Here is a 24,540-nt window from a genome sequence, read left to right as displayed (position 1 = left end):
TGTATCTGAGCACTATTCTGCTCTAACTTATTTTTTAAATTAATTTTATTGATGGTTATCAGGTATGGCAGACAGAATGTCTTTTTGTGTGTTGTAAGTTTTCCAACACTAGCAATAGTGTGGCAATATAACTTTGTTGGGAACCTATAATGGTTTAAGGTCAGTGTGGTCAATGAAACTCTGTATGCTTCAATACAAGGTGGTACAGCTTTAGCTATTCAGCTTAGATACCAACGCAGGTGCTACAAGCCTTCCAATTTGTAGAAGGATCTCTTGAGCAAGCAGGTACCCGACCTGCAGCCACACAACTGTCACAATAATATCCAACTAGAGGATTGTCAGCTCCGTATTATGCTCATTAAAATCTGTGTTTATTAAATATTTCACAGGAAAACACAGCCTTAAATACAAATATGGTATACCAACACCCCTACATTGTGTCCTTTAAGGACATAATGGTTGGCATGAGGAACCACCAAGTGCAGTGGAGGGCGCAGGGGATTGACGCTGCCAAAACTGTAGGTTTCTGAAGAAGCTTTAACCAGTTTCTTCATCAAATTGGTGTTTTATTGTCTGGGCAGCAAGAGAGGTAAGTATTTACTCTCTTTTTTACAGGTACACCTGTTATTTACAGGTTCATTTTTGTGACAGGTTAGCCTGGAAAACATGAAAAGGAGCTTAACATTCAAGCTGTTAGTCTGAGAAATTAAAGGTGTAGCTGACTAAAATAAAATGAAAACATTTTAAAAGTTTTTATTTCATAGTCCAGAGCAGAATTTCCCGATCTTTTAATATTGGGAGAACCCTTGAAATAACCTTCAGGTCTTAGGAAACTTGCGCTTATATTTACTGCATCTACAGTTCATGGTACGTTAGAGTGAACAGTATGTTGAATAAGGATTGTGGAATACTTGGATGTTGTTGACACCTAGGGCTTCTCTATACAACAAAATTATATATAGTAATGAGAACATGAAATGGGTAATAATAATAATGGCCAGAAAAAAATTCAGCCAATAAAAATTGTAATTGGTTGTCAATGGATTAAAGCCTGCTTACACTGACGATCAGTGGAGAAGTTCCCCTTACATTGGTGGTCAGTTTATCCCTTGCATTGGTGATCAGTGAAGAAGGGTCTCCTTAGATTGATAATCACTAGGGGGGGTGGGCCACCTTACACTGGTGGGGCAATGGGAGAACAGCCTCAATACAATGGTGGTCTATGTAAAAGAAAAATGTCAGCAGGTACTTCAAAATCAAAAATTGTTCAGTGCTCAAGAAACCCCTAACAACCTCTGGGGAAACCCTAAGGCTCCAAAGTACCCTGGTTGAGAAAGGCTGGTTCAGACCATAGTAAGTAAAAACATATACGTACTCACTATACAGTCCCTTTAAAGAAAGACAAAATGATCATTATACATATAGCATTACTGATTGTCCACTTGTGATCATTTTAACAACACAGCTCTATCAATAGTGAACCTTTTATTTGGGTACAGTAGGCTATTGGCTAAAAAAAAAAAACAAGTAAGCATTTGTTTTTTATTAGACTTGAGAAGGCATAGAAAAGCCATGCTTGATGCAAAACGACGACCAGATCTTGATCCAGTCTCAACTGTCATTTTGTTTTTGTTTTTTAAAGCAAATTTTTATTTTCCATGGAACTTTTCCTAGAAAAGTTATACAATAAGAGTATATAAGAACACATTACAATTAACACGTATACACTTAATGCAATAGTTCCATACAATAAAGCATTAAGCAATCACGTATATATCCTCACTAATCAATCCAGCATACAGGATTTTACAGGTCACGCACCATCCAGACTGTCACTTGTATGCATTTATAGATGAGTTAACAAGTTAATAAAGCAGTATTGTGGATTGTTATTCCAGCCAGGGGCAACCAGAGTTTTTTGCAATTTTTGTGGGGCATCCTCAAGACTCATATGTTAACTTATACATAGGGATTGCTTGGTTAAAAAGTCTGAGCCACTGAGCAAGTCGGTGAATCATGGGATTTCCACTGAATTACAATAGCCCTTTTCACATAATAAAACAACAGTTGTAATAAAAGTTTAATGTAATTAGGTCAGAGTCCTCCAAACACCCCAACAAACTTCTACAGGAGTTACATATGTTAGGTATTTGAAGGATGGAGCTAATAAAGTCTGTTACGGTAGACCAGAGGGTATAAATGGGCACTACCAGACCATATGGCAAAACGATCCATTGTCAGAAGGGCATTTAGGGCAAGAAGAAAGGGTAGTTTACCCATTTTGAATGGATATATGGATTGTAATAGGCACGATGTAGGAAATTACTTGGATAACCTTATCTCTAGCAGAGATGACTGTGGATACTTTTGTTAGCTGTCATTTAACCTTCTTTTGGTACCGTTGGAGTAGACGTTGCATACTGCCGATTGATAGGTTGCATAAAACCCTCCAAGATGATTCTTTAAGTCGCAATTTTTTTCTGCTGAAATCAATAGGGAAATTTGAAAAATATGCTAATAGATGATAAAAATCAGATACTTCCAGGTGTGAAAATGGGAATTCATTCTGTGTATAATTGCTTGCTCAGTAGACACATGAGAAGATTGTTCATCTAACACAGCATTGGCAAATTCTGTCAGCATTTAACTATAATGCCCTGTACACACAATCGGATTTTCCGACAACAAATGTTAGATGTGAACTTGTTGGTGGAAAGTCCGACCATGTGTATGCTCCATTATATGCTCCATTTGTTGGACTTTCCGCCAACAAATGTTGGCTAGCACGTTCTCAAATTTTCCGCCAACAAATGTGTGTTGGTGGAAACAAGTCCGTCAGAAAAAAGTCCAAAGTACAAACACGCATGCTCGGAATCAATGCTCACCAAACACAACATTGGCAGAAGGAGCCCAAAGGGTGGAACTTCCTTTTCATCAGCTCGCCATACGTCTTGTACGTCACTACCTTCATAATTGTTGGCCAACATTTGTGTGACCCTGTGTATGCAAGACAAGTTGTAGCCAACACCCTTCAAACAAAATTCCACGGTTTCGTTGTCGGAAAGTCCGATCGTGGGTACGGAGCGTAAGGCTTCATGTACAATGCTGCTGGTAAACAGAGGTTTAGGAGCAGTTGGGCATTTTTTTCAGCTGCCCCTGAACTCTCCCCTATGTTATCTTATTAGTACATGTACATAGGGACGTTTATAGTTGTTTCTAGGCAGTTGAGTTTAGAAGCATTTTTTTTATGTGCTCAGGATGGATGTTCAGAGGCTTGTGAAATGCCAAATGCCTGTAGCAGCTTGTAAACGCGGTAACTCGTGTTTAGCCACGTTTCGTTTACAGGCATTTTTAATGGAGAAATATATTTTGACTGAAAAAAACAAAAAGGCTCCGAAACGCAAACGCAGCATGTAAACGTGGCAAAACAGACGTTTTTAAGCGTGGGTTACTATCCTGTCAAGTTAAATCGTTCAGGAGAGGTTTCAAAATGTCCCGTGTACATTAAGCGTAAAAGTTCTTTCGAAGAACATTACACTTATGCCGCGTACACACGACCGGACTTTCCGGCAGAAAAGGTCCGACTGAATCATTCCATCGGATATTCCGATCGTGTGTGGGCTTCATCGGACTTTCTTTTTCGAAAAATTCTGACGGACCTAGAAATAGAACATGTTTTAAATCTTTCCGACGGAATCAATTCCTATCGGGAAAACCGTTTGTCTGTATGCTATTCCTACGGACCAAAAATGACGCAAGGGCAGCTATTGGCTACCGGCTATTGAACTTCCTTTTTCTAGTCCCGTCATATGTCAACGCGTTCTAAACGATCGGACTTTGGTGTGATCGTGTGTAGGCAAGTCCTTTTCAGCGGAACTCTGTTGAAGAAACAATCAGAGTTTATTCTGCCGGAAAGTCCGGTCGTGTGTACGCGGCATAAAAAGGGCGTTTTTTCTCCCAACTGCTAACTTATTTTTTTTTTTTCAATGCTTTAAATATATTTTTGTTGACTATGTAAATATATTTTTACATGCTTTTAGCACAGTTTTGGCAAAAAATGCAAGATAAAATAAACGTCATTGTTTTCTATGTTTCTGATCTCTGGGATTGGTTTATTAAGGCTGGTCATACATCAGCAGGCTAATTGGAAAAAAATTGAATGGGTAGCTCCATTCACATAATTGGGGTGAATGGAGGAATCCTCCCCACTGTGCTATTGTATTCTGGCAATGACTCCTCCGCTGTCAGAATACACTTATCATGAAAAATTTGCATCAAACCTATGAAAAGTCACAGATTAGATCAAATTCTCACAAAATGGAGCAGCCATAAATGGATCGAAAATGTAGCTGGTTCAGCACGGGCCAGATTAAATTTGATCCTTCTATGGCCAGCTTCAATGAATGGAGGCTGTTCGTAAGGCAAAGTAAACATTATTGAATAAGGTAAAGCTGTGTTCACATTGTATGCACAATCGTGTGCAAGATTTTTTTTTTTCTAGCAGATGATTGGATATTCAAAATGAACATAACTGCTCTTTATTCACTAACGTAAATTTTGCACTTTGTCTTGGGAAGCGGCCTGGTACACAGGGCACCTGGGTACGGGACTGTCTGGGCAAATCCAAGACAGCTGGCATCTGTTATTTTTTTTTCTTTATTTTATGCATTGAAACGTGATATCAACCACCTAACTGAATCACCCATTGAACAACATCTATTTAATTACTCCTGGTAATTCTTTAGATGCGTCATCTTTTATGCGATTTTAGCTACCTTTTTTGGATCTTACAGTAATGATTTATTGAGAGGTGAATGTTACATTGAATCTATTTTTATATAGAGGCCGACAAGCCCTGAGAAAAAAATAGTTTTTTTGGCATTTGATTCTTAAACTCAGGGCTTCCCTGGAAACCCTTTTCATTTATCTACCATGACTCATGGTGGTTATGAAGCTCTGATGTGTAATATTGGAATAAGGATTCCATCCATGTGGGAGTGAGATACAAACAGATCTCCCCAACACCAGTCCTGCCTACACGAGTGACTAACACTGATCTCTAACACTCTCACTTTCTATAACAATAAAACAAATCCAGATCATGGTAAACTAACCATAAAAAAATGAGCCCCTTACCATAAGGCATACGCATCAATTCAGCCTCACAAAAGTGGTTCTTTATTTGTGGCGCCACATACATTATATTGTCAAAAGTATTGGGACGCCTGCCTTTACACGTACATGAACTTTAATGGCATCCCAGTCTTAGTCTGTAGGGTTCAATATTGAGTTGGCCCACCCAATGCAGCTATAACAGCTTCAACTCTTCTGGGAAGGCTGTCCACGAGGTTTAGGAGTGTGTCTATGGGAATGTTTGATCATTCTTCCAGAAGCGCATTTATGAGGTCAGGCACTGATGTTGGCCGAGAAGGCCTGGTTCGCAGTCTCCACTCTAATTCATCCCAAAGTTCCTCCACCCCATACTCACTCATCCATGTCTTTATGGACCTTGCTATGTGCACTGATCCAAATCATTTGGTGAAGGGGGGATTATAGTGTGGGGGTTGTTTTTCAGGGGTTGGGCTTGGCCTCTTAGTTCCAGTGAAGGGAACTCTTAAGGCGTCAGCATACCAAGATATTTTGGACATTTCATGCTCCCAACTTTATGGGAACAGTTTGGGGATGGCCCCTTCTTGTTTCACCATGACTGCGCACCAGTGCACAAAGCAAGGTCCATAAAGACATGGATGAGCGAGTTTGGGGTGAAGGAACTTGACTGAGACACTGAGCCAGGCCTTCTCGTTCAACATCAGTGCCTGACCCCGACCTTGCTTTGTGCACTGATCCAAATCATTTGGTGGAGGGGGGATCATGATGCGGGTTTTTTTTTTCTTTTTAGGGGTTGGGCTTGGCCCTTTCGATCCAGTGAAGGGAGCTCTTAAGCCACCAGCATACCATGATATATTGGATAATTTCATGCTCCCAACTTTGTGGGAACAGTTTGTGTATGGCCCCTTCCTGTTCCGACATGACTGTGCACCAGTGCACAAAGCAAGGTCCATAAAGACAAGAATGAGTGAGTTTGGGGTGGAGGAACTTCACTGGCCTGCACAAAGTCCTGACCTCAACCCAATAGAACACCTTTGGGATGAATTAGAGCCGAGACTGAGATCCAGGCCTTCTCGTCCAACATCAATGCCTGACCTCACAAATGCGCTTCTGGAAGAATGGTCAAACACTTCCATAGACACACTCCTAAACCTTGTGGACAGCCTTCCCAGAAGAGTTGAAGCTGTTATAGCTGCAAAGGGTCGGCCAACTCAATATTGAACCCTACGGACTCAGACTGGGATGCCATTAATAACAGCCTCCCGTAATCCTTTACACAGCAGGATAGAAAATGAATGTCAGCCCTCTGAGCCAGTCATGGCTATTTTCTTTGTCACTTGTCAGTCTTTATTGCTGCACATGATTATAAGAGAGCATAGCAGAAAGGGGTCCTCATAAGTGCTCTTCTGTTCCATGATTGTCCAATCACAAGCTGAGGCTGGGGACCACACTGTGCTGTTTAACTGCAATGAAAAAAGTGGGATCTCCAGCTTAGCTTTACTGTCTTCATCACAAATTGTCTATTAAGAATTTTGAATAATGACATTTTTATTTCAAATGAGTCCCATTACAACCAAATGCAATATACTGTACATATTACTGCATTGCTAGGTTCATGGTCTTCTCTTTCTTTTTCACATAGGCACCTTTACACAAAATGTAATTTTGACCCAGGCTCCAGGTTTTACATTTGCATTGGCTAACAAAGAAATAGAGATAAAATGTGATGTGAAGGGAACAACAACGGACAATCTACGAGTCTACTGGCACAGAGAGACATCCAAAAACGAACAGCTGGAGTTTCTTGTATGTGCCACTTTTGGCCCAAAGGAAAGCTATCTATATGGTGCCTTCAGCCAGAGCCGAGTGGACATGAAGAAGAACAATTTCCCAGCAATTTCATCCACGATGAAGATAAAAGATCTTCAGCACTCAGACAGCGGAGCTTATTTCTGCATGGTGGACATTGGACAAAAGCTCACCTTTGGAAATGGAACATACCTGAAAGTTGGTAGGTTATAGTGATTTACAGGGATGAGCTCGATGTTCGAGTCGAATGTAAGAACATCGGGTGTTCGCCCGTTTGGAGAATACCGAACGTTATGGGGCGTTCGCGGCAAATTTGAGCGCTGCGCAACGCCTCATAATGCACTGCGAGATCGCATTGGCGTCCTATAATTGGCCAAAGCATGCACATGAAATGCATGCTTTGGCCAATCACAGCACACTCTGCTGAGAAAGCCATAATTGGCCAAAGGCAGGGTGCCTATGGCTAATCATGGCTCAGGGGGCTAAGTCCACGCCCCCCTATATAAGGCTGCTGCTTATACGGGGGCCGTATATAGTGTAATGAATGAAGAGCAGCAAAATTACATTTCTAAAGGAACAAATGTCATTTAAAATTGCTCGCGGCTGTAATGTATTGCTGGATCCCAGCAATATACATAAAAAATCAATGAAAAAAACAGCGTGGGTTCCCCCCGTCCATAACAGGACCTTCGGGGTCTGGTATGGATATTAAGGGGAACCCCGCACAAAATTTAAAAAAGATGACATTGGGGGCCCCCAAAATCCATACCAGGCACTTCACCGGCGCTCCTGGCTCCTTCCTCATGCCAAGTGCTGCTTGCTCTGGGGGCACCCAAGCAGGCTTGCTCCCAAGCCGCGGCTCTGCATGTTAAGTCACACACAGAGCTGCGGCTCTCCTCATTGGCTTACTGGCTGTGATTGACTTCTGCTGCTGGCTCAGCCAATTAGGAGTGAGAGTCCCCCAAGAGCCGAGGTTCTCTTGCACATCGCTGGATCGAGTTGGGGCTCAGGTGAGTTTTGTGAGGGGCTGCTGCACGCAGAAAGTTTTTTACCTTCATGCATAGATGCATGAAGGTAAAAAACCTTGAGCCTTTACAACCACTTTAAAGCGTCACCTATGGAAACTATAGGGTACTAAAGCCTAGTAGCGCATTCAGTTTTATGGCTTGACATGTTGAGTAACTAGTTACTCTGTGCAATCTTATCTTTTATATTTTACAACAAAATTGGGTAATATATTGCGTTATTGCCTTAAAATTTACTTTACAGTAATTTTTACTGAAATTTTGAGTTTCATAAACCGTTGTGCAAATATTCTGTGGCATTAAAATTGGAATTACCACAGTTTTTTTTCTCTAGGGTGTCTGCTTTCGGAAAATATATAGGGTCTGATTTACTAAAACTGGAACGTGTAAAATCTGGTGCAGCTCTGCATAGAAACCAATCCTCTTCCAGGATTTTTTTTTCTCAAATTTTAATTGAACAAGCTGAAGTTATAATCTGATAGGTTACCATGCACTGCTGCACCAGATTTTGCAAATCAAGTCCAGTTTTAGTGAATCAACCCCATAATGTTTTGGGTTTTTTTAGTAATCTTCTGGCCTAAAATAATTTTTTAAACATGTTTCAAAAAAATGTAATACCGGCTCTGGCAGCGAAAGGGTTAAAAAAGTTAAAGTCGTAAGTAGTAAACTATTGGGACGCCTGCTTTTACGCGCACATGTACTTTAATGGCATCCCAGTCTTATGCCCCGTACACACGGTCGGACTTTGTTCAGACATTCCGACAACAAAATCCTAGGATTTTTTCCGACGGATGTTGGCTCAAACTTGTCTTGCATACACACGGTCACACAAAGTTGTCGGAAAATCCGATCGTTCTAAACGCGGTGACGTAAAACATGTACGTCGGGACTATAAACGGGGCAGTGGCCAATAGCTTTCATCTCTTTATTTATTCTGAGCATGCGTGGCACTTTGTCCGTCGGATTTGTGTACACACGATCGGAATTTCCGACAACGGATTTTGTTGTCGGAAAATTTTATCTCCTGCTCTCCAACTTTGTGTGTCGGAAAATCCGATGGAAAATGTCCAATGGAGCCCCCACACGGTCGGAATTTCCGACAACACGCTCCGATCGGACATCGGAAAATCCGACCGTGTGTACGGGGCATTAGTCTGTAGGGTTCAATATTGAGTTGGCCCACCTTTTGCAGCCATAACAGCTTCAACTCTTCTGGGAAGGCTGCCCACAAGGTTTAGGAGTGTGTCTATGGGAATGTTTGACCATTCTTCCAGAAGCGCCTTTGTGATGTCAGGCACTGATGTTGGACGGGAAGGCCTGGCTCGCAGTCTCTACTCTAAGTCATCCTAAATGTGTTCTATCGAGTTAAAGTGCAGGCCAGTCAAGGAGATTATGGTGTGGGGGTGGTTGTTCAGGGCTTGGGAAGGGACACTTTTGAGGTGTCAGCCTACCAAAAACATTTTGGACAATTTCATGCTCCCAACTTTGTGGGAACCGTTCCTGTTCCAACATGACTGCAACACCAGTGCACAAAGCAAGGTCCATAAAGACATGGATGAGAGAGTTTGGGGTGGAGGAACTTGACTGGCCTGCAAAGAGTCCTGACCTCAACCTGATAGAACACCTTTGGGGTGAATTAGAGTGGAGACTGCGAGCCAGGCCTTCTTGTCCTACGGATCATGACTGGGATGCCATTAAATCTCATGTGCGTGTAAAGGCAGGTGTCCCAATACTTTTGACAATATAGTGTAGGTCATAATAGGCAATGTTTCAGGGCCTCCCAGTGTCTCCTTTTCCAGGCAACATAGCGACGAGTTAAAATAACATTACTGCCATGCTAGTGACTTTCTTTCCAATAAGAAAAGCTGTGCCTTTTTTTGAGCACAAGCAAGGAGTGCTGATTTTCTTGCACATCTGGGTGGTTGAAATAAAATTCTCTAAGCCATTACAAGGACTGATAAAAAGACAGAATACGGATAGATATTTTTTTTTAGGTTTGTGAGGTAATACAAACTTGCTACAAGCTTGGGAAATCTGAACTTGAATGTAGACATAAGATAATGACATATGGTCACAGAACAAACAACTGGTTCGTAGTCAGGCATCTGTGTATGAATATACAGTATGTTTATGCAGAGAATGGTCTGCAGGAGTAATTAAAGTGTACTTAAACCCAAAAACAAAAATGTAATATATGCAGCTTAACCACTTCAGCCCCGGAAGGATTTGCAACCTTAATGACCAGGCCATTTTTTGCGATACGGCACTGCGTCGCTTTAACTGACAATTGCGCGGTCATGCGGCACTGTACCCAAACAAAATTGACGTCCTTTTTTTTTTCCCACAAATAGAGCTTTCTTTTGGTGGTATTTGATCACCTCTGTTGCTGTTTTATTTTTTGCGCTATAAACAAAGAGCGACAATTTTGAAAAAAAATTTTTTTTTTTACTTTTTGCTATAATACATATCCCAAAAAAAATATAAAAAAAACTAATTTATTCATCAGTTTAGGCCGATATATATTCTTCTACATATTTTTGGTAAAAGAAATAGCAATAGGCGTATATTAATTGGTTTGCGCAAAAGGTTTAGCGTAATAGTAATGGCGGCGATCTGCAATTTCTAGCAGGACTGCGACATTGCGGCGGACAGATCGAACACAATTTTTTGGGACCACTGACGTTTATACAGTGATCAAAGCTAAAAATAGCCACTGATTACTATGTACAGTATCTCTCAAAAGTGAGTACACCCCTCACATTTTTGTAAATATTTTATATCTTTTCATAAATACTGAAGAAATTACACTTTGCTACAAAAGTAAATTTGTGAGATGTTGTAAATGACACTGGCAGGGAAGGGGTTAACACTAGAGGGCTATCAAGGGGTTAAATGTGTTCCCTGGGTGTGTTTTAACTGTAGGGGGGGATGGGCTGGCAAGGACAAGACCGAGATCGCTGTTCCCGATTACTGGGAACAGTAGATCCCTGTCATGTCACCTGTCAGAACAGGGAATTGCCTTGTTTACAAAGGCAGTTCCCCCGTTCTGCCTCTGTAACAGGCGATCGCGGGCCCCCTGTGCAGGTCGGATAGTGGTTAATAGTCCTTAGATGTGGTAGCTGCAAGAGTTTTCTCTCTTCGAGCGTTTGTACCCATTAACAGGAAGTGAATGGTTCAGAAGATTTCTGGCATGATCAACAGGTATTTTTTGCACTTATCAAATAGATATAACTAAACACTTTCAATGGCATTTTTAAAAGACCAAAAGGGACCAAATAGGAGAATTTTGTTTCTACCTCCAAGGCACTGAAATACATTGAAGCTGTTTGTTATCTCTGGACACACAGATTTTGTGGAATGATATCTTATTTCACATGTCATTTTCTTCCTTTCAGTTGATACTCTTCCTACTGCTGCCCCACCAACAACGACGAAACCTAAATGCAATTGCAGGAAAACGAAAATTTCAAAGGAGTTATCACCAGGTATGTAAAAGAAACCAGGCTTCCAATTTGTCTGAATTTGTTACCCATCTGACATTACTGTCCTTTTATTGGTCTGTTTCAGCCCTTTGACATTATTTTTGGAAGCTTATTTGGGGGGTATTTATCAGTTTTTTTTACTAACCGTCAAAAGCTGGCTGAATCCTGAATTGTGGAGGAAAAGATGTGGGGTTACTGCTTAATCTACTATTACCCCAAAGATCTCAGAGTTTTTAGACAGCCTAATCTTGTACTATCTCCAGATTACAAGAACAAACTTTTGTTTTGCATTTTTTTAAAGCCAGTGTAAATGATCAAACTCAGTACTGTTATGACCACAGTCTGATTTATCTCTGTAGACCAGTGGTCATCAACCCTGTCCTCAGGGCCCACTAACAGGCCAGGTTTGCAAGATAACTGAAATACATCACAGGTGATATAATTTGCTGCTCAGTGATTGCAGTATTCTAGTCTGCATCTCCCCAAGGTAATACATAAAACCTGGCCTGTTAGTGGGCCCTGAGGACAGGGTTGATGACCACTGCTGTAGACCATTGCCCTCTCCAGTCTGCTGCTTCCCTGCACTGGCCCCAGCAGCAGAGGAAGAGGGGGATGCAACATTTCCCTGCAAGGAAAGCAGGCACTTATGACTCCTGGATGAGCCAACTCCAGAAGTCAGCACTTATAAAGCCTTCTATACCACTGATTAATAGTGAGAGAAGTGCAAAGACTGGGAAAAAACACTGTTCCCATACTTGCAAGATGGGTAAGCAAACTAAACTTTATTGAGAAAATGAAAACCATGCTTTTTTGAAGAAAGTGTTATAGCTTCATTTGGCAATGCAGGCTTACCCAAGGGGTAGAGCTTAAGTGACAGCTGGTCTTCACCAGCGTTCCTGATGGTAGAGTCCTGGTGGTCGGGAAACTCTTGTGGTCCTGGTTTTCTTTGATGCAATTTATCACTAGTTTGCAGCCTTCAGGCATGTCCCACCAAGGGGTTCCTGGAAAAGAACAGCTATGGTGTGGTGACTGTACATAAAATGCTAGGCGGAAGAGTAGTCAGGTCTGGGCAGAGGTCATGGGCAAGTGGCAGGCAATACAGTAGTCATGGCCAGGCAGAGGTCATGGGCAGGCAGCAGATAAGAGAGTAGTCAAGTCAATCCGGTTCAGCAGCAAGCAAGACAATCAGAAGTATAATAGCTCTTTAGCACCAAGGGTAGCTAGCAATAGAACACAGCACCAGCCACTTTAAAGGCTGGTGCATCAATACCGATTTGGTCAGAAGACACGGCCCTTTCTTCAGGGAATTCTGGATGTCCTTGCAGGGATTCTGTGAGTTGGAAGTCCTGGCAGGGATTATGTGAGTACCCATGAAGAAGTGTGCCAGGCATACCCACAATAAAACCCTGAGAAGATCCATAGGATGTTATTCTTTTAAATTATTTAATTGTGTTTCATTATCAGTGACAACAGCTTATAATGTGTTTTTAACTATATGCCTGGCAAATGTTTTATTACACATACATTGCTAAATACTTTCTTTTTTAACCACTTTGGCAGTAGGCCAATTTTTTCATACATGTAAAAATCTGCATTTTTGGCCATTAAAACCCCACAAACAATTATTATATTTTCTGAAAGCAAAGGCCTTATAGAATAAAATTATAGTAGTTGCAATTTTTTTAATTGCGATATTTGCGCAACTGTTTATCAAACGCATATTTTCAGGAAAAAAATACCCAATAGTTTGGTAAAATATAAAAGATGGTGTTGCACTGACCAAATATCGCAAAAAAACAATGGTACCCAAAAATCTCCTTAAAACATCTTTACAGCTCATGAGTTTAGAGTCAACTGTGACCTTTGGCACTGGAATTATTGCTCTCACTTCGACATTTGTGGCAATACTTCAGATGTATGGTGCAATTGTAGTTTACATACACGTGTGCACCCTAGGCTCACAAATGCATTTGTCGATGTGTGCAGGGCAATGGACATTACTGTTAATTTTTTTTTCTAATAAATCTTATTATAATTTTTTTTTTTTTTTTTACTTTTTTTAATTTATTTGTGTTTAACTTTATTGCTATTACAAGGGGTTAACAAACCCCCATGTAATAGCATTGGGCAGGTGACAGGTCTCTTTATGGAGACATTGGGGGGTCTAATAAAAGAGATGAAATCTCTACAAAGCCTTCTGGGTTTTGCCACCCAAGTACTACCTATGGGTGACATTTTCTTTGGAAGACTTTATTTGCCTATTTCAGGCCGTAAGTCTCCTAATCAGGGTTGAGGTTAGGGTTGAAAGCTAACACGGGTTCCTGGCAAATCCCTGGGATTCAAAAAGTCCTTGATTTGAAAGTTTTTACTTTAAAATGTACAGATTTTCCACTAGAAATAAGGAGTAACCTAAAAAAAAAATCAATACATAGCTTTTGTCTGCTGCCAGCTGAGTCCCAAGAGCCAATAATTTGAAGGAATGGATAATCCAGCCCTATTCTTTTTCATTTTGGCATTGGTATGTGCCTCCTCATGACAATGAGACTTTAAGAATGATTCATTTGTTTGGAACTAATTTTTAGATAAATTCAATAGTAGTAAATTTTGAACACCACTGGCAATGCCGAAAAAACTCAACCTGATGCATTCAGCATCAGGTTGAGTTTTTCGGCATTGCCAGTGGTGTTAAAATTTTTGGCATCACACTATGTGATCCTTTAGAATCTGACAGAATACATTGATTTACTGGAACTTTTACTAGTGTAAGTGGATATTCAAATTTAAAGCTAGCAGTTTAAAAAATAAAATAATTTTTTCAATGAAAAATTGATGTGTTGCTTATTTTGAACTGATTAGTCCCAATGGTTACCAAAATAGATACATTATTTATACCAAACTAGATGGAAGCATTCATAATGGAGAGATTTCAATATCTATTCTCAGTTATACTGTGCTTTTCTACAACACACTGAATATTTTTGTTGTTTTATATGCAGGTTTGTCTTGTAGTCCGATCATCTGGGCCCCTGTGGCAGGATTTGCTGTTATCCTTATGATAGGGTTATATTTCCTGGCATCCCATACATATCGTAAGTACACATACATATATTTCTATAATGTACAGGAAATATAATTATGAAATGACACCACAGCAACAGTGTTAATTTGGACATCCTACTTTGATTTCGTTTTAGTCATTATTATTATTATTATTATACAGGATTTATATAGCGCATACAGTTTGCGCAGCGCTTTACAACATGAGGGCAGACAGTACAATTACAATACAATTCAATACAGGAGGAATCAGAGGGCCCTGCTTGTTAGAGCTTACAATCTAGGAGTCATAGTAATTTGCCATGTTAGTTTAATGCCCCGTACACACGGTCGGATTTTCCGACGGAAAATGTGTGATAGGACCTTGTTGTCAGAAATTCCGACCGTGTGTAGGCTCCATCACACATTTTCCATCGGATTTTCCGGCACACAAAGTTTGAGAGCAGGCTATAAAATTTTCCGATAACAAAATCCGTTGTCAGAAATTCCGATCGTGTGTACACAAATCCGACGGACAAAGTGCCACGCATGCTCAGAATAAATAAAGAGATGAAAGCTATTGGCCACTGCCCTGTTTATAGTCCCGACGTACGTGTTTTACGTCACTGCGTTTAGAACGATCGGATTTTCCGACAACTTTGTGTGATCGTGTGTATGCAAGACAAGTTTGAGCCAACATCCGTAGGAAAAAATCCTAGGATTTTGTTGTCGGAATGTCCGATTGATGTCCGATCAATGCCCGACCGTGTGTACAGGGCATAAGACTGGGATGTCATTAAAGTTCATGTGCGTGTAAAGGCAGGTGTTCCAATACTTTTGGTATTATAGTGTATTTTTGATTGATGAAATTAACACTGCATAGCAAGTAATGCTAAGTAAACATTTGAATGTTTCAAAAATGTTATGATACATGATATGATTTTATTTTATTTCAAATTAGAGCTATGTCATTCAGTCTCAACTTTTTTTTAAAAAAAAGAGTGGTTTATAGCCAGTAATACCCAAAAGAAGAACTTTTAAATCTTTACCTGCAGGAACAGATGCCCAGATGTTATTTGTCGCTTCCAAACATATGTTGTGATGTCAGGGCACTAATGTTATTATGACTAATATATGGTGGGGATGTCCCTACATGTATGGTTTTTGGAAAGATATTTTTAATATTTATTTCAGAGTGACCGTGACAACATTTCCAAATAGCCCTAAACCATTCTGCTCTCTATGACCCCAGTTTCCACAAAATCGACCAAAAAAGATGTCATACAACATTTTCTAACTTGTCACTGGCGCTCCTTCCAGACTCTTATACTGGTAGAATGGACAAATTGGACTCTATTATAAATTTAGAATGATTTCTGGCAGCAAAGTACGATAGGATGGAGTCATTTTCATTCACGTTATAATGTATATGATCATTTCTTCTTAATAAACATCTGAAACATAACTGTTTCTAATTCTCTTTTCTAGGTGTGTACAGGAGGACGCATATGTACTTCAGAAAGTAGTAAGTATGTTTGTGTTTGTGGTAGCAACGTATCAGGAGATAGATGTGATAAACAGTGCCGTAACCACATCAGATCATACAACAGCGACAGCACAAACATCTTATCACCACGATGCTGCTGCTTGATTAAATCTACTCTTTGTATTTTATTCCGATAAGGAGAAATGCAGTGGGGTTCCCTGACTCAGCATGTTCATTTTTGTGTGTCTTTTCAAAACGGGAATCGACATAAATTCATAATATTCAATAAATACATAAATATTCAATATTATATTTTTAAAACTTTACAGTCTTTACTTTTAGTTTTATTCAATTTTTTTTATACAATAATAATAATAGTGTGCTTAAACCTATCTATAAATAATAATAGTGCATAACATTGTGATAACCAACAATCCACAGATGTGCTAAATAACCAATTAATAATAATGCTCCTTCCTCTATGAGTAGAGATGTAATCCAAATACAAACACAGTGATGATAATAAAGTGTGAAGAAAGGGTTCCAACAAAGAAAAACCACCACCTTGGAATATAGTTCCTATTCACCTTCAAAAAATGAATAAAGCAAAAAACCTGAGTCAAATAACACTTTCCAAGACATGGATCCTCGCTATGATGAGCTTATAAGCTTCCCGTGATTCAGATGATCTGTTTTTCTCCCAAGATGATGAATTCTAAAGGATTGCTCTCAAAGATATAAAAAAGACATCATTGCGCAAGTTTGCTATGTATTCATAACTTCACAATTAATATAGGCTATTCACTCACATTTGGTCTGGTTAAAAAACGCTGATTGACTGCTCCTCCTTTACTCCTTTCCTTTCTTTCCCCCATTGACACCATTGGTGTCACCCACTCTTTTTTCCTATAAATGAGAAAATTCCCCTGGTTTGCGGTGATCTTTTGGTACCACTCCTGCTAATCCAGGGCTGACAGCCACAACCTATATGTAGTATAATGTTTAGGTTCAGTCCTCTAAAGTATAATGGCTCGGTACCTGATCAATATGGATAAGTTTGCTCTACTCCCCAGATGGTATTCTTTCTCCCTATTGGTCTTACTCAATGGTCTACACATGTCTATTACAACTATGTTTTTTGCTGGTTAGGAGGTTTCCTCTACTGTTCCGGTTGAACTGCAGAATTTAACTGTTGTGGAGTCTTTAGACCACAATCTCCTGTTTTACTATAACGTGGTAATGGAACCTGGATTGCTATCTCATTAATGCACAAAGACTTGCTTGACGAGTTATTATTATTGCTCATTACTGGAAATGGTTGGATGACATGTTTGATTTCTTACCTTTTTGTACAATACGCATTCCTTAAGGCCCCTTTCATACTGGGGCGGTAGGGGGCGTCGGTGGTAAGACAGCGCTATTTTTAGCGCTGTTTTACCGCGGTATTCGGCCGCTAGCGGTGCGGTTTTAACCCCCCGCTGGCGGCCGAAAAAGGGTTAAAACCGCTCGTATAGCGCGGCTATAGCCGTGGTATTGCCGCAGTATAGCCGCGCTGTCCCATTGATTTCAATGGGCAGGAGCGGTTTAGGAGCGGTTCACCGCTCCAAAGATGCGGCTTTTTCTTCTCCTGCCAGCGCACCGCTTCAGTGTGAAAGCCCGAGGGCTTTCACACTGAACAAACAGCGGAGGCTGTTTTGGGGCGGTTTGCAGGCGGTATTTTTAGCGCAATAACGCCTGCAAACCGCCCCAGTTTGAAAGGGGTCTTAATAAAGATTTTAAAAAAACGCAGATTGAACGATCAGTAGTGCACGCAGCTGATTGTTCAATCAGCGTTTTTTAACCGAACCAAATGAGTGAATAGAATATATTAATTGGGAAGTTATGAATACACAGCAATCTTCCGATGTCTTTTTATCTTTTTTTTTTTTTTTTTTGTATAATCTTTATTTAATTTTGTAAAGAAACATATAACAGGACATGTCCAACATTTTGCATAGAATGAAATCACTAACCCTTCAGGGTCTTGCATATGTAAACAATATGAATAAGCAGGCTGAACAGAGAAACAATTACACGCACAAAAGCGATGTTTTAGACATCTTTGGAATAATGATATGAACAGCTGTGAAGGTGTGAAGGGTAAGTAGAGTATATCGGCCTTCTTGTATGACAGCTTCTCTTCTGGTGATGAGCCAGGGGGGCTGTCCATAAAAATGTAGTGAATGTATGGTCCCATGTTCTGTGGCCGGGGAAGAGGGGGGAGCCCCAATAGCCTCCATCAAACCTCCCTCTTCCCCCTGCGCACAGCAAGGGTACCAGAAAGCAGCAGTCTAAACTCAGACGGGACGCTCAGTGCCCCCTGTAAGTCAGGGGCCCGTCTCGAGAGTGTAGAGGCTATATACATTTTTGTCCATCAACTGTATATCGTTTGGTCATTTAACCAGCTTCAATATAACAGAAGAAGCGTATAACCTTTGGGGTGTACAGAAGGAAGAAGAGAGGGGGAAGAGAGAGTGAAGGGGAAAAGGGGGAAGAAGGGAGAGGAAAAGGGAGCAAACCGAGCGTAACTGCATTCTTGTAGGAAGCCTTGATCATGGCCGCACCGAGCACACCACCTCCGAATAGAGCCATCAGTATAGATGAATTCTAGTAGCTGCTGTGAGTCAGGGGGTTGGCTCCTTTATGTACAGTATTTTTATCTTTGAGAGCAATCCTTTAGAATTCATCATCTTGGGAGAAAAACAGATCATCTGAATCACGGGAAACTTATAAGCTCACCGTAGCGAGGATCCATGTTTTGGAAAGTGTTATTTGACTCAGGTTTTTTGCTTTATTCATTTTTTGAAGGTGAATAGGAACTATATTCCTAGGTGGTGGTTTTTCTTTGTTGGAACCCTTTCTTCACACTTTATTATCATCACTGTGTTTGTATTTGGATTACATCTCTACTCATACAGGAAGGAGCATTATTATTAAATGGTTATTTAGCACATCTGTGGATTATTGGTTATCACAATGTTATGCACTATTTATTATTATTTATAGTTGGGTTTAAGCGCACTATTATTATTATTGTATTATTTTTTATGTGGCAACAGAGCACATTTAAATAGTTGCAGCTGAACCAGTTCTTACACATTACTTAGGTTCATATCAGCGCTTTAATAAATCTTTTTTCATTTATTTTTTTGAGCCTGGGATGTCAGCTTAAAGCAGAGTTCCAGCCTGTAAAAAAAAAGAATTTAAAAGTCAGCAGCTACAAATACTTAGCTGACCAGGGAGCCCGCAATGTCGGTACCCCAAGCCAATCCGTCCATCGGCTTCGGGGGCAGGAGCCGGCATTTTCACTAAGGGAAACAGCCTGTTTCCTACTGCGCATCCACGGGTCACGCTGCACTTTCTGAATGGTCCCTGCTGTCTTCTGGGACTTGTATGTCTCCCAGAAGGCAGTGAGGGGGAATGGCCAGAAATGTTGTAGATCGCCGCACAACGATTGCAGCGATCTTACCCAGAAGTGGGAGCAAGTACCTGGTTTTAACAGGTATCTGCTCCTCTCTCACCCCTAAAAGGTGCCAAATGTGGCAGCGGAGGAGGGGGGGAGCAAACAAGTGGAGCTTTTTCTTTTGGGTGGAGCTCTGCTTTAAGTTGCAGGGGTCAGAGGTCACTAGAAAGCTGTTGGCAGCATAGTCAATTGATTTTTATGGCCTCCCAGCACTTGAGAGCACATAACAGACCGCAGAACTTTTGTTTATTATTGATTTTCATACAGGCATTTTAAAGTGGAGTTCCACCCAAAAAAAAAAAAAAATTAATGTGCTTAAAAAAAAAAAAAAAAACATTTGGAGAAATTTTTTTTTTTTTTACTCGCTTCTAAATGCCTGTTACTAGGGCATCCCTCGTAGTCTGCCTCCTTCAGCGCCTGGGCTCCTGAAGTCAGTTCCCTCGGTGCAGGAAGGGAGATCACCTCTCCCCCTTTCCTCTAGGCAATCATCTCGGACACGTGACAGGTCCCAGATGATTGCGTGGCGCAGCTCGCGCATGCCCAGTGGGTGCCGGGGTGTGAAGCCACAGCTGGGCGCCCGCAGTTAACATGCCGGCGCCACCGAGCGGAGGGGGAGATGAGCGGGGCTTCGATCCCTCGCATCGCTGGACCCTGGGAAAGGTAAGTGTCCGATTATTAAAAGTCAGCAGCTGCAGTATTTGTAGCTGCTGACTTTTATTTTTTTTTTTTTGTAATGGCAACTCCTCTTTAAGTAGAGCAGGGCAAAGAGCAACCTCACTTACAAAAACAAGTCAAGAGACAAGTAGCAAAAATGGTGAAAGATCTGAGGGGTAAAGTATATCAGGAATGTAATATATACAGTCTTGAGTTAAGAAAGGAAAGGAGGAACATGATTAAAAATTTTAATTCAATAAGGGTGTGAATAGGGATCAGGGGGGCAGAATTTTCGATATGAAGCTAAAATCAAGACCTCAAACTAGCAAGAGGAAAGTGAAAAACTCACCTTAGGAAGTATTAATTTGCTGAAAGTAGTTGATGATTGTAAAAGACTTCCAGCAGAGGTAGTAAGTAAGTTGGGTGTCCTCCAAACTCACCTCTATGTTCAGATAAAGGTGAGTTCAAAGGACACCCAAACTCAACTCTAGTAGCGAGCCAGTCAACAGTAGGTGAACTTAACCCCTTGATGGTGACATAAAACAGATATGCGGCCCCACTGCACTGGGCTTTTTTCTGTGGGGATGCATATTTGCGTATCTTTCTTTTGTGCTGGGAGCTCGCCGCACAGCGTGCTCCCAACACAGAGACTGTGGTTTCACCCAGAGCTCCGAGCCGCGTCGTAATGATCGGGACTCGGAACACTATCACCTCTGATTGGCTACCACAGTGATCGGTCACTGTGAAGCCTACCCCTCTGTTTCTCTCTCTGTGAATGGAGGGGAAAGATACATTTTATATTTGTCTCTCCTTGCAGACAGAAAAAAAAATTGAGTAAATAAAATAAAAAATATTTTAAAAAAATTAAAAAATACCTAGATTAGGGTTTGATCTAGGTCACTGCCAGTGTTAGTGTTTGGGTCAAGTAAGAGTGAAAGGTCAGGGTGAACGTTCAGGGCCAGTATATTTTGGGCAGGATTTTTTTTTTTTATTATTATGAGTGTCAGTCAGTGTCAGTGTGTTTTAGGTAAGACAAAAAAAAAGAAAAATGTGCACTATTGTTTCTGGGCTGCGATCGTAAGGAGCAGGAGAATTTATGTTGGGTTGTTCTTTGGTGGTAGGTTATGGTAGTAACAAAAAATATACAGCTAAATTTAAAAAAAAATATTTTTTTTTTACTAATTTGGGACAGTTTTCCTGTCATAATAAAAACGTGCTATAATTCACCTGGATGTACAAAGTAGTTGTGATGATATGTACGGTTTTACTAACACATGTCAAAGTTACAAAATTGTGCTTAGGCATTAAGATTTATTTTACTCTTAGGAGTAAAGGGGTTAAATTTGCTTGAGTAAAATATATATAGTAAAATATAGATCTATGATCAAACAAAGAGGTTGGAAAAAATATACCGGTATATCAAAAAAGGGGCAGACTTGATGGACTAAGAAGTCTTTCTGTGCTGCCACTCTATGATTCTGTTTCAACCAGCACCAGTGTTTAGTGATCTCAGACCATTACAAGATGGTTTCCTATTGTATGATCCTTGCTAAATAAGCCCTCTAGAATAATGTTATTTCATATTTGCCTGACAGATAAAATAAAATTGTCTTTCTTATTAGTCAATTAATTTATTTGCTATTGTTTTAATTTATTTTCAGCTCCCCAAAATGACACAATCAACTGTGCTTGAAGAAGATATTCTATCAATGGTTTCCACTATTTGGAATTTAATCAGAAGACCAAGTGTATATACAATATGTACAAATGTATGTGTCCTTATACAAGAACAAAACTTCCATGGAGGTAAAGCAGACTTTACAACTGTTGTACTTGAAACAGCACTGAGCAACACAGGGAAGCAATGTAGCGTCTAGCTACCACAATCACCAAATGAACCACCATGGCTCAAAAAAAAAACAAAAAAAAAAACAACTTTTTACAGTATGACAGTGCTTTTTCAGCATTACCTGTGGGAAAATCCAGTAAAGCATGGGAAGAACACAGACTGTGCAGATATGTCCAGTTGGGTAATTGACCCAGGACTTCAATGCTTCACTGTTAACCAGAAGGTCAACATGCTGCCCACAATCAAACAGCCATAAAACATGGAGGACACAGCAAAAATTACAATAGAAATAAAATGTAAGCTATTTTAATCTCAAAAGATATTATTTTATTCTTTCTCAAAAAGAGATGGAGCTGTCGATGTAGGTGTACATGTTGGATAAAATAACACAAAATCATACATTGCTTCTCGTAATTGGCTAATTCCTTGACTTAAGCCAGAAAATGATAATGTTCCCTTAGTACATACCCTCAGCGACTTGTGTTTACGAACAATAACACTGAGGAGATCATCTGAAGAAAACTGCCATTCCCTGAGACTCTCCTCCTGAAAGCATTCCATATGACCTCTTTCAGCCAACATCAGAGAGTTGCAAGAGATGCCTTATTTGATATAATCCAAGACTGCCCAAGATAGCTCCTGATGGAAATGGCAAGCATAAGGAAAATCTGAAAAGGCTAGTCCCTTGATGACAGTTCTCATGGAGTGTAAAAAAAGGGGACAAACCTAAAACTGGGTATACCCTAGTAGAATTTTGAGGAAAAACTATCAGTATATTTGAATTTTGTTCGAAAGTAGTTCAAGATTGCGTTTGTTTTTAACATTCAGTTTTGGAATTAATGGACTTGACCAAACAAAAACCACATACACTGTTCAAAATTCATACATTCGAGAACATTTTTTCCATCCTGCTCCTTTGAATTTTCTCATCGCTATAGTCGAAAATGAACATTGATTTGGCCCCACTAATGCTTAGAAAAACAAGTGAACGTTCTTACAACAAAAAAATATAAGACAAAATTCTACTTGTGTATAACCAGCTTTTGTCAACTGGACATTCCTATTATTCTTGAACACAGTTCGCCCAAGTGTTTTTCTTTTTCAGTTCAGTTGATGGTAACAGATTTTCCTGATATACAGTTATCCTTTCACGTCATTTGGAAATAGGCTTCATTGTTGACAAGAGTGATATTTCAAAATCTAAATTTTTTTTTTTTGGAGTGGATGGGGTAATGTTAGCAAAAATTAAAATTCACTATAGTTTTATATGTGTCCAGTCTGTAGTTATCTAACATAAATGTTGAAGAAGATAATTGTAACACATGTAGACTTTCTGTAAATTCACTACTGAATTACTAATGGTAATTAGAACTCATTGATAGACACAATGAAATTGCAATTTCAGTCTATTAAAATGTCAGTGCCTTGAATTTATTTGCATCTGATTTGTACTGTATAGCTTTATGTAAATAAAAAATCCTTTATTTGTGTGTATTGATTTGAATTTAAAATCACTTACAGGGACACCTTTCTGCTGGACTAGTTTATTATTTTATGGCTTGGCCATCACACATAAGTGAAAGAATGCAGACATATGCACAATGCCCAATCTAAGGCCCCTTGCACATGGGGCCATCTAAGTGTAGTTCATCCCTCCCGGCATTTTAGTGTGTCTGAAAGGGACAGGCAGGCTGTCAAAGTCAATGGCAGGCTGTGGTTGGATGGGGCTAAAAGCTGTATGGAGTGGTGCCTGTGGGTGGACACTGTGTTACCTTTGCCCAGGGTTTCAGTCACACAAGGGAGCCCTGAGCCATGGAAAGAAAGAACCACATCTGTGCAGCGCTAAGTGTGTTGTGTGCAGACTATTTGATCAGTTTTAAGGCTACCACTAATCTGACCTACTAATAATGTCTACACGGACATTCAACAAATAAGGTGACTTGCATGCAATTACAGTTTTATTTTTTGATTTTAGAAATAAAATAAAGGTTAAAAATGAATTCGAACAGTAAAAAAAAAAAAATGCATCATAGAGGGTAGTATACCGTAGACATGTGCACTGCCAAAAAATTTGTTCGTTTTCGCTTCATTCGTTTATTTTTTCTTTCATTTTTCGGGTCTTTCGTTATGATCGCGATTCGTACATTTGTACATTCATAGATTTGTAAATTCGTACATGCGTAAATTAGAAAATTCGGAAATTTGTAAATTCGAAATTTGAAAATCCAAAAACCCGAAAATTGGAAAATCTGAAATAGTAACTAACTATTAAATTATAGGTATTGTAATTTCCTTTCAAATTTGTCTGTTAGTGAACATAACAAATACGAATTTATCCGAAGTTACGAATTATCCAAAATAACGAATGCTGCATCTAAACAAATGGAACGGAACAAATTAATAATAATAATAAGTTTTTATTATTATTATTGTTATTTATAATTATTCATTACGTTCCATTCGTTTGGATACGGCATTCGTTATTTCGGATAATTCGTAACTTCGGATAAATTTGTATGTGTTACGTTCACTAACAGCCAAATTTGAAAGGAAATTACAATATCTATAATTTAATAGTAATAGTTAAG

The 24,540-nt window shown here is 39.8% G+C and overlaps 1 protein-coding gene across 2 annotated transcripts in view; it reads left to right on the top strand.

The window, feature by feature from the left end:
* CD8B (CD8 subunit beta) overlaps positions 1-23,446 on the top strand; it is a 34,647-nt gene extending 11,201 nt beyond the window's left edge. The window contains exons 2-6 of one of the 2 annotated variants that reach the window (XM_073610982.1): positions 6,752-7,120; positions 11,339-11,428; positions 14,422-14,514; positions 15,950-15,986; positions 21,765-23,446. In XM_073610982.1, the coding sequence (XP_073467083.1) occupies positions 6,752-7,120; positions 11,339-11,428; positions 14,422-14,514; positions 15,950-15,986; positions 21,765-21,777 (602 nt within the window). In that variant the 3' untranslated portion in view covers positions 21,778-23,446. Of the gene's footprint in view, positions 1-6,751; positions 7,121-11,338; positions 11,429-14,421; positions 14,515-15,949; positions 15,988-21,764 lie in introns of those variants that run through there. The other variant, XM_073610983.1, reaches the window with a different exon arrangement.
* Positions 23,447-24,540: the final 1,094 nt, after the last annotated feature.

Source organism: Aquarana catesbeiana, linkage group LG01 (genome assembly GCF_042186555.1).
Source record: "Aquarana catesbeiana isolate 2022-GZ linkage group LG01, ASM4218655v1, whole genome shotgun sequence".
NCBI lineage: Eukaryota > Metazoa > Chordata > Amphibia > Anura > Ranidae > Aquarana > Aquarana catesbeiana.
Note: the sequence above shows the minus strand (reverse complement) of the source record. Positions and strands in the feature narration are given on the sequence as shown.